We start from the raw sequence: 11,597 nt of genomic DNA on the forward strand, positions 1-11,597 counted from the left end.
AATAATAATAATAATAATAATAATAATAATGATAATAAAATGGTTGACAGATTATATATCGAATCATCTTACGGTCCCCTGCTCCGTACAAAGACTACAGTGTTTGCCTATTTGTGTGTGTTGGGATGTGTGAGTGTGCATTGGCTCATCAGCGGCATTTCTCACATGTACATTAATGGGTCACTGAGCTCCGAGCTGCTCTGTTTTGGAAGCTGCCAGTGGTAATTCTGACTGGAATCCTATCCTTTTACTCATAAGCCATAATCAAAATGGAACAGATAAATGCCATAAAACCAAGTAATTATTTTCGAGAGTTGTGCGGGAAGTTCTTTCAAAGACCAAATGTATATATTTGATTGGGTCCATATTTTTGGTTAAGCTAGATATTTTGAAAATAATTTCAGAGTGAGGAAAGAAATATAAATTATAATTTAAATTACAAATATTTATAAACAGGAAGAAAAACACCTTCAAATCTTGTTAGTATGAAACCATTAAAAATAATATGAGTGGGTCATATTGTGGCATTTTAGTGTACAGATATCAAAAAATCTGAAGAGTTTGGAGTTTTAAGACTCTTGTCACTGCAATGGCTTTTTTCTCAAGAAAGCAGGAAGTTGTCTGAGCAAAGTGAAATGAGGCTGCACCTCCTGTGTTTTGACATGACTTTACTGAAAGTAGGACATGTAGATGGAATTGATGTTCTACAAAAAATGATATCCATGTGTATCTTGTTTTACTTATGTTCATCATTTCATTTTTTTTTTCAAATTGTTTCGATTTGATTTTTTTTCACTCATATCCTCTTGCTTGCATTTAAACAAGGAGATAAAGAGCAATGATTGGGATCGCATGACTTATCCCCATCCTTGCTTTTCTGTTCTACACCATCTTAATTTGTCCTTAAAAACCTCCTGCTATGGCCAAGTCGCTCTCTATTCTGGACACGTATTTCTGATTCCCAGTTTCTTTCTCTGCCTGGCCCAGCTGTGTTGTGGAGAAGAAGGCCTTAAGAGAGGCTGTGATAAAGGGTGGAATGTGTGACACTGCAATTTACCACTGCCATTGCGATGCCAGTGAGGACCATTGCCCACAAAATGGGCACAAAAGCGGAGTGCTAGACTTTTGTTGTTCATGCCATGCATCACAAAGCTGACTGACTCCTTAAAGTCTCCCCAGTGTGTTGTGATTGAGACACATTTTCAAAGCCACTCCTAAGCACCTTGTAAAATCTTATTTCTCTGCTTGTCTATTTGAAAATGCTGTTGTGTTTCATACTAATAATTTGGATGAGACACATTAACTGTGCTGGTAGGGTACTGACCTCCCGCACTGTTAGCTGCATTATATTCATGGGATATGAGGACTGTTTTTTTTATCAATGCATCTTCGTACTTCTTTTATATTATTTCCAACCAATAGGTACCTTAGCTGTAACAATTTGATTTTTCTACTTGATAATTCATTTTTGTATGTTTCTTTTTTTTATTAGGGAAATTCAGAAAAATATTATCTCGATGCAGCTATTTAAACCAATGTAGATTTGGATGACAATCATTTTTATCTTGAATAGCTACTTAGTTAATCAGTACATGGAATACAGGTGAGGATGCTGTTGCTATTGAATGTTTTACAGAAATTGGACCTTAGGTTTTACTTTTTGTAAAACTTTTTCACTTACTTTTTGGCACAAACTGAAACAACATCACTTGTAACAAGAGTGACAATTTTGATATAAAGAATACCATTATCTGTTTAATAAAATAAATTAATGTCACCGCCAGAGGATTCTATATGACCTATTTTGTTACCATTAAACCATTTAGTTTTTGTCCGAGGTCGTATGAAACAGTTATAATTACAGCGTTATTTAGCTTTTTGTTTAATATTACAGTAATTTCATTTGAGGCTGTCTTTGAGCCAATAAAAACTCATGATGCGTCTTGCTAAATGCCAATATTGGCAACGTGTGGACAACCGCTTATTTTAGATCTGTTTACCACCATCAAAGTATATCAGTTGGCTGGCCTGAATACATGTAATGCATGTATCTGAAGGTTTTTTGTTTGTTTGTGTGTTTATGCACACACATACACACATATACGCACACATACATAATACATACATATTCTGTATGTATGATATACTTGTATATATATATATATAGAGAGAGAGAGAGAGGGAGAGAGAGAGAGAGAGAGAGAGAGAGAGAGAGAGAGAGAGGATAAATACATATTTCTTTCTTTCATTATAGCTCATCAGCCCTATAACAAACACCTCATTTATACTGACGCTAATAGTTATGTTATCAAACCACACATGGAGAATGACTCATCCTTTACCTTCCTTCGTAAAACACACATCAAGCAATGTTCCGATGAGAAGCTTATTTAAGCAATTTGATCTAAATTATGTGACCCTAATGTTTTTCCAGACTACAGCGGTTGGAACGAACAGTAGAGACTATAAGCTTGCTCTGTAAGGGCAATTCCCATTACCCATGATAAGATAAGTCACAGCTGTGTAAGACCACCGCAGGACAAAAAAAGTAGGTCATGATAGTGCAAGTTAGATGCATGTGTCCATGTGAATAAATATATTACAGAGGAATCATCATCAACTCTCTTGCAGCTGCTTTGCTGAGTTGTCTAGATTCAGATTTTATTCATCCAACTGCATTTAAACAACTAAAATGCCCCAAAACAATTTATCAACCTGCAAAATAATACAGAAACTATGGACACATAGTGCCACTTTGAAATAAAATTTGGTTGGGACTGAGAAGTGTTTGTAACTTTCTACCTTATTTCGGAGCATGTTCCATCACATTCCCTTGATAGAACACTCAAACTGATCAGTCTCCCTGTTTGCCATTGTGCTCAAGAGGCGACCTCTGCTGACTGTCAAATTTAAGAATTACAGGGACAAGGCTGAATTTGTCCCTAGTGAACAAAATACTTTCGTGATTTCTCGTGTCTGTATCTTGCCAGCCGAATCCAGTTTGTTCCAGGTGACAAAGCACATTCTTACAAAGTTTGAAACAACGGCACAACAAGTTCAGAAACACCTGTTTGTAACACAGTATTCTCAGATAAAGAAAAAGTGCCGGGTTGGCAGTGAGTGCATCCAACAGCTGGATGTTTTTTATGGATATAAATGTGGGGTAATGAAGGACCATGTCGCCCCATGCATTACAATGTTACGCATACCTTTTCACTCCCTGGCTATAAGGGAAAAGATCAGGCTTTATCTTTTTTTTAGATCAATAGTTTTCATTCATAATATTCACAATATTCACATTTAAATATATTAAGCTACTAAGAAATAAGCAATATTTTATATACTATACACCATCTCTCTCTCTATATATATATATAAATATATATATATTTCTATATCTAACTTACCATTTACTGCACATGTCCACTGTGGTGACATGGATTAATACACAATGAGAAGTTAAAATGTTTGTGAGAAACAAAGTTGTATCTAATTACCTGCTCCTGAATGAGGCTAACATCTCATTGGTTACGACCAGCAGGTACATTTGGCCCTGGGCTGGAATTCCTGCAGCACTGAGTCACATGGGCTGATCATTATCTGTCACACGTATACAAACACACACACACACACACACACACATGAACACACACACACACACACAAACACACACACCCACATACACACATGAACACACACACACACAGAGCAGGGATCGGCATATTGTATGATTGTACCAGCCCTTCCCCCTTGCTCCCTCCCTCTTCCCTTCCCTAGCTGGTGTGCTCTCTCTATCTACCGTGTTCCCTCCCTCTCCACCCCTCTCTCACACACCCACACATAAACACACCAGTCAGTGGCAGTGTCGGAGAAGAGCTATGGCCATGAATAAGAGGTAGGAGCACACAGAGAGGAGTGTATCCCTTTTCATACTGCTGAAATGTTCATGCCTTCTTCCATTATTCAGGATGCATTCCTCTACAGTGCCCCTATTTACGGCCAATGGATTTTGGTGTGTGCAAGCCATTACTGCCGCTTATCACAGGGACCCTCGGACTATAATGGATATCTATTCTAGGAAGCTGTCACCGTGGGAGAAGAGTTTGAGCCAAGAGGAGGGCAACACTGATAACATTCTGTGTTTTGCTGTCTTGTATCCTACAGATGTGAGCCTCGTGTGCCATATGTTTCTTCTGATTCTCCCCCCGATGCCTTCATGTTTTCATTTTCCCTTTTCACAGATGAGAAGGAGGACACGGTCTTAGGGAGTTTACCTCTGCTCAGTTTCCGGATAGGAGTAGTGGAGCCTTCGGACAACATCACTCGCAAGTTCGCCTTTAAGGTCAGTAACATGCTAATGGGGGAACAGAGGGCGCTGGGAGGCCTGTGTGAAATTGCTATTATGTTAGGGATTGCAAGTGGCACAAGAAATCCAAATTCCCTGCCAGTGTGCTTGAACTAGATACTAATTGGTTTCAATGAGTGTAGCAGTGACAAAACATATTTATGAAGGTCCTGTATAGTAAACAGATAAAGTACCAAGAAATAACAACCTCCTAAGTACCATCCCTAAAAGGTATTTGATTCACTTAGTGAAACAAATTAATTATTTCTCAAATATTTGAAGCAATCTTGTAGATGTAACTGCTCTTTGAAAAAAAAGAAAAGAAGAACAATTTATCGATAAGGATTTGAATGTTTGAATAACCTGCAGCTTTCGTAGGGGGTGTTTGGCTATGACTGACAAATTGAATCTGACTTTTTATGACAAGTCACATGATGCTATTTATGACCGGTAAAGAGGACCTTGGAGATTGTCTTTGGGACTAGCCTAATTCTTGACACCATTTCGTGACAAATTTTCTCTATCAAAACATTGGCATAGAATCTCAATATCTATCTGATAATGTTGTCCTTTTGAGTTGCATTGGGCAATAACATAATACCAATCTGCTGTGTGTGTGTGTGTGTGTGTGTGTGTGTGTGTGTGTGTGTGTGTGTGAAAGAGAGAAAGACCGGTGTGTACATAATGCATAGATTAATAGAAAATGAGCATACAGGTAACTGTTGTTTGCTTTGTTTTTTAACAACAAATCACATTTTTGCAGCTGCTAGATCAGGTAGCATTTCTATTTTAGCTGGTACGAGAAAAAACTGTGTCCAGTAAAAAAAATAAAATAAATGAGTGACTAAAGAATTGTGTGCAGCACTATTGACATTGGGATTAGTGGAATAAGATTAAGCAAATTAAATGATCAGAAATGTATAACTGCAAATCAAACTTCTTTATTTTATGAGTCTGCTCTATTACACTTTTTATAAGTCATGAAAATAACAATCCCAAAATAGAATAGAAGTATTATTTCCCTTTCTGATAGCTAAATTGAGGGCATGTATACTCAGATGTGGATGAATCACATCAGCAATGCTGACAGTCAGAGATAAAGGCGGTTCCAAAAGCAACATCTCTACAGTGCTACCTGACAGAAGATGTAATGTGGGTTAGACAGGTCTGAATGTGCTGAGTATAGCCACATATAATTGGGAAAGTTAGCCTTGTTTCTCCCTTTGCATCAGCACAGAAAATGACAGCTCTCGCCGTTTATTGCCTTCTTGTACGTCGTGCTCTTTCATGCTTCTCTGTTTGTCTGTATGGCTTCTCCTCACTTTTCAGAACATTTAGTCCTGCCTCCATTGAGTCTTCCTTCCAATATACTAAAAGAGCTAAGAACAAAGTCCATTGCATGTATTTATTGTGTACACACACACACACACAAAGTTCCTGCCAGTGCAAATATACTTAGTATGGCTTTTACAGCCTGCCAGGGGTGAGTGTCGCTAAAATTCGTGACTGGACACTTAGTACTGTTTACTGTCCAGTTCCAATACTGAGAAACTGTTAATATTAACTGTAGTCAATTATTTAGCATTCAAAAGCATGATCATAAGATGTTTAACGGTGCAAATGTACTAAAGGATCAGAGATAGATATATTTAAAATGGTTAAGTATATAAATATATCCAAGGCAAATATAAAAATTCATAGAATAAAGAGATATTTACAGAAAAGACTAATTAAAGAGCCTGAGACATGTGTTTGTAAAAGGAAGTGTTCTAAGAGCAGACTGTAAGGCCGAAAAGGATGATTCCTGATTTGACAAATCAGAGGAAACACATTCGTCCTTGCAAAATGAGATGAATCAAGGATACAGCAGTGGGCTGTTCAAGGACAGAGTGGGGCCAGTCATTAGCTGTCAAAACCCACACAACACAAAACATTAAAGAACAAGGATGGAAATCTGTCTCAAAAATAACTTTATCCCCCTGGATTAAACCTTTGCTTGTAGAATAGTTAAACCAAAGAACCTGGCATCAGGGCATTCAACATTTATGGCTAGTGTGTGTATACATAGAACGGATGTAAAAGGCAGTCAACACTGGTAAAACCACCCCACAGCAACAGAGTCACTCAGAACTAGTAGACTAAACACGCATGTCATATTTCCCCTTCAGTGCTTGCTAAGCCCCTTTCACATATGACGTATTCAAAGGAAATACACCCAAATTAATTTAGGGAATAAGCAAAAAGCAAGGAAAAAAATGCCTCAAAAGCTTCCAAATCTCTTTACTTTGTAGATAATTAAAACTGGTATTAGACTCTAATGCACACAATGGTTTGCTTTCTGTGTCATCACAAAAGGAAATGCTTCTGGCTTTTTTTTTCAACCCAGTATTGCTTATTGAAATGCAAGAAGTGACAACAGCCTCTCAACAGCACGTGTTTGCATTATGAGAACAGAAATAGTATTACAAAGTGATTGAAGATCCCTTTGAGGTTAATGCAAAAATTCTCTACTTGTCATGTTATGAGTAACATTTTGTGTGTTTTTATGATTTAGAAATCTTGAAACAAAAGATGCGTTTATAGTTTTGGTTTGGGTTTGGAAATTCGGTGAAAGGCATGCCTAGCTGTTTAAATAAATAAATATGTAAAAAAAAGACAGAAAAAACAAAGAAAACAAACAAATCATTAGCTATCATGTTGAATTGAACATGTGTCTCCTGCAGCAGATGTCTGTAATAACAAAATACTTACACCCAATTTGCACTGACTTCTGGATTCTGCTGTTACACATGGTTTCATGAGCAGAGGTATACACTTATTGCATAAACTGCACTCCCCACATGTGAAAAGCAAAAGTTGCCTGATCAGCCTATCAACTACTCATCTAGAGGCTCCTGAGCTGAAAAATCCACATTATTAGCCATTAATATTAGCAGTGCATTACATTAAAATGTTTTATGTACTAAAGAAAAAAATAATGATTTGGAAACATTCCCATGTTTGAACACCCTAATCCCTAGTTAGTACTGTTTACATAATGATAACAAACATATAGCAGGGTTCTTTTGAGGATTTCTGCTCTAATTCAGCTGCCAGAGTGCAGTAAACTAACCAACAACCATGTCATCAACCTTATAAAAGCATGTAGAGATGACATGGAGCTCCAGGGCTTATCTGTACCTGTTTTTTGTCAAATAAAATAGATCATGTAACATGAGGGTTGCAGTCAGACAACGCGAGTACATCATTGGGACATACCTGTCAATAAACTACAATGTACATATAGAGTGTTATTAAATTTTAGAATATAACACGTGATGTTTTTATCAAGTGCAGTGTTTTACAGTCTTTTAGGGAAATAAATAGCCATCAGCTCATGGGCACCCTAAAATTGGTGCAAAAATTCATCATGTATATTTTTTGTTTAGTTTTTTTTCAATTTATATTACATTTAGATAGAATGTTTTATTGATTGTCGTACTATCATGGTACTGACAGATGGTCGATGGAGAGATGGTCGACATGATGCAGAGAAGGAAGGTGAATACTTTATGTCCAGGAAACCAGGTGGATAGGTAGTAAGGCTAGAAGCTTAGGAGCAGGCTTTAAGTTGTACTAGCATGGTACTTACAAGAAGATAACAGAGTAGGAGTTATCTTGAAGGAGGAGTTTGATTGGAATGTTGTGGAGGAGAAAGATTGTCAGATAGATTTATGAGTCTGAAACTGGAAATTGAAGGTGTGATGCTTTATGTTGTTCGTGGCTATGCCACTACAGAGGTGAAAGTGTAGCCAGGCAGCATAGGATGGTAGTTTGTAGGATGACTCTGGTGACAAGGAAGATCAAGAAGACAAGGGCAACACAGAGCACAAAGTGGTGGAAGCTGAAAAGAGAGGAGTTTTGTATGGTTTTCAGGAAGGAGTTGAGGAAAGCTCCGGGTGGTCTGGTAGAGCTTCCAGATGACTGGACAACTACAGCTAATGTGATCAGAGAGTCAGGTAGGAGAGTACTTGGTGTATCATCTGGAAGGAGAGTAGATAGGAGACTTGGGTGGTGGAATGAGGAAGTGCAGGACTATGTACAGAGGAATTTGGTTCGCAAAGAAGAAGTGGAGCTGAAGAGAAGTGACAGGAGTACAGGGAGATACAGCATCAGGTCAAGACAGAGGTAGCAAAGGCAAAACAAAGGGCGCACGATGACTTGTATGCTCGGTTGGACAGTAAGGAGGGAGAGAATGATCTATACAGTTTGGCAAAACACAGAGATCGAGATGAAAAGAATGTATAGCAGGTCTGGGTGATTAAGGATAGAGAGGGAAATGTATTGACGGATGCTAGAAGAGTGATGGGAAGATGGGAAGAGTACTTTGAAGAGCTGATGGATGAGGAAAATGAAAGAGAGGCAAGGGTAGAAGAGGTGACTATTGTACACCACAAAGTAGCAGATATTTGTAAAAGTGAAGTGGGGAAGGCATTGAAGAGAATGAAGAGTAGAAAGGCAGTTTTGTAGTATGGAAGTGTCTAGGAGAGGCAGGGGTGGAGTTTCTAGCTAGATTATTTTACAGGAGGGTGAGAAGATACCTGAGATATGGAGACGAAGTGTGATGGTGCCAATTTTTAAGAATAAGGGGGGTGTGCAGAAGTGCAGCAACTTTAGAGGGATAAAGGGATAAAATGGCGATGAGCCATACTTTGAAGTTATGGGAAAGAGTTGTGGAAACTAGACTGAGAGCAATAGTCAGCATTTGTGAACAGCAATATGGCTTCATGCCACAAAGAGTACTGCAGATGCAGTATTTGCTTTGAGAATGCTAAAAGAGAAGTACAGAGAAGGCCAGAGGGAGCTGCATTGCGTTCTTGTAGACCTTGAAAATGCATATGACAGGGTACCAAGAGCGGAACTCTGGTGTTGTATGAGGAAGTCTGGAGTGGCAGAGAAGTATGTTAGACTGGTGAAGGACATGTATGCTAGCTGTGAGACAGTGGTGTGGTGTGCTGTAGTGGTAACAGGGAGGTTCAAGGTGGAGGTTGGACTCCATCAAGGATCAGCTCTGAGCCCCTTCTTGTTCGCAATGGTGATGGACAGGCTGACAGATGAGGTTAGACAGGAATCTCCATGGAGCATGACGCTTGCAGATGACATTGTGATCTGTAGTGAGAGCAGAGAACAGGTTGATGAAAATCTAGAGAGGTGGTGGTATGCTCTGGAAAGGAGAGGAATGAAGGTTAGTTCTAGAAAGACACAGTATATGTGTGTGAATGAGAAGAACCCGGGGGAACGGTGAAGCTACATGGAGTGGAGATCAAGAAATTGGAAGATTTCAGTTATTTGGTGTGAACAGTCTAGAGCAGCGAAAGTGTGGAAAAGAGGCAAAGAGACCGGTTCAAGTAGGTTGGAATGGGGAGAGAAAAGTGTCAGGGGTACTATGTGATAGAAAACTATCAGCCCAAATGAAAGGAAAAGTGTACAAGCCAGAGATGATACCAGCGATACTGTATGGCATAGAAACCGTAACAATGACGGAAAAGACAGGAAGCAGAGCTGGAGGTTGCAGAGATGAAGATGGTAATGTTCTCTTTGGGAGTGACAAGGACAGATAAGATCAGGAATGAGTCTATCAGAGGAACATCACATGGTAGATGTTTTAGAGAGAAGGTCATAGAAGCCAGACTGAGATGGTGCAGTCATGTATAGAGGAGGGATAGTGAACATATTGGTAGACAAATGCTGAAATTGGAGGTGCCAGGCAGGAGGACCAAAGAGAAGATTTATGGACATAGTGAGAGAGGATATGAGCATAGTTGGTGTGAGAGAGGAGGATACAGAGACGAGGGTTGGATGGGGGAGGTTGTTTCGCTGTGGCGACCCCTGAAGGAAAAAGCCGAAAGGAGAAGAAGATTATATTTAGATTTAAAATGATATCTAGTTGGCATGCTGGCGCATTGGTTAGCGCTTTAGCCTCACACCATGAAGGACCCTGGTTCAATTGGATTGAATTGAAAATACTGGGAAAATTGCCCTGAATGAGTGAATTGTTGTTTGTCTATGTATGTGGCCCTGCGATTGTCTGGCGACCAGTCTCGGGTGTTCCCCGCCTCTTGCCCAATGACAACTGGGATAGGCTGCAGCACCCCGCGACCAGCAAGATAACTGGCAGAAGACGGATGGATGGATATAATATCTGATATATTTACATTTCATTCTTATTTTTATATATCGTTCATATTTGTTTGATTTCATTTTTGTGACAATCATGTGAACACTGGGAATGTCAATTATGGTGCACAAACATCTCTGTCCAAAATGATCAACACTGTCAGTTTTCCAGCTTGTGAGAGCAGGGCATCGTCCTCAGACTAATTTAATAGATATCGAGGGAATTAACATGGAACACTGGAACGCAAGTAACCAATGAAGTTAACTTAAAAAGCCGCAGGGTTGTTTAGAAACTGCTGATTATTCAGCTCTGGGGAACATTCAGTCTGTACTAAAATAGTAGCCACCCACAACTTGTTGCACCCAAGCCAGAGAACATGCACTTGTGTACTGACATCTGGAAATATAGAGTTCACATTTGAACTAAAAGTACACTTGTCTAGCCTTAACTCTACTTAAAAAGTGTTGTATCAAAAAAAACAATGAACTTATCCAGAGACACAATTCATGATCTGCAAACCACTCTTTTATATATCTACTCTTAATTTGAGTGTGCTTTATCAAATGGGGATCAGAACACCAGCAGTCACTGTCTCCATTCAGTTCGCTGCACTCTCATTGCTCAACGATAACATCAATGCGAATTAGCACTATATGAATAGTTTTTTTTTTTGTTGTTTTTTTTAACGCAACTTAATCTTACGTGGCAGAATGGTAAAATGAAGTTTCTGTAGTAATAGCAATTTTCATGGCTATCTATGTTATTACTTTGCATTTTAGATTCCAGAACATTCAGTTTCAAAAGGTATTCATACAAGAACATTCCACATCAGATTCTAAAGTGGTCCTAGAGGCCGCAACATAGTTACCTTCTATGTATCTCTGTAGAACATGTTTATAAGCAAACCAAAACAATGTTGGTGGTACTTGATTGGCATGCGGATTATCCCTTGTGTCTACATGACAACGTTGACAGTTTTAAGTTGGATTTTTAGATAAGACAAGACTGCGTAATGAAGAAAGCCATGTCAGCTCAACGTAACAAGCAAGGAGTGGAGAGAATACACATACCGGTCAGTGATGAGGGCTGCTTTTG

At 38.9% G+C, this 11,597-nt stretch overlaps 1 protein-coding gene across 20 annotated transcripts in view; it reads left to right on the forward strand.

The window, feature by feature from the left end:
• The window catches only part of plekha6 (pleckstrin homology domain containing A6), an 84,373-nt gene that overhangs the window by 34,440 nt on the left and 38,336 nt on the right, over window positions 1–11,597 (forward strand). For 16 of the 20 annotated variants that reach the window (XR_015107788.1, XM_086168594.1, XM_086168598.1 and 13 more), the window contains one exon: window positions 4,242–4,342. Coding sequence is in view for 15 of the 20 variants with exons in the window: in XM_086168594.1 (XP_086024720.1) it covers window positions 4,242–4,342 (101 nt within the window). In the remaining 5 variants the exon portion in view is untranslated. Of the gene's footprint in view, window positions 1–3,838; window positions 3,896–4,027; window positions 4,167–4,241; window positions 4,343–11,597 lie in introns of those variants that run through there. The other 4 variants (XM_086168605.1, XM_086168608.1, XM_086168604.1 and 1 more) reach the window with 3 other exon arrangements.

This window comes from Fistularia commersonii, chromosome 21 (assembly GCF_037954325.1).
Source record: "Fistularia commersonii isolate RoL2024-O1a breed Wild chromosome 21, RoL_Fcom_v1.0, whole genome shotgun sequence".
Taxonomy (NCBI): Eukaryota; Metazoa; Chordata; class Actinopteri; order Syngnathiformes; family Fistulariidae; genus Fistularia; species Fistularia commersonii.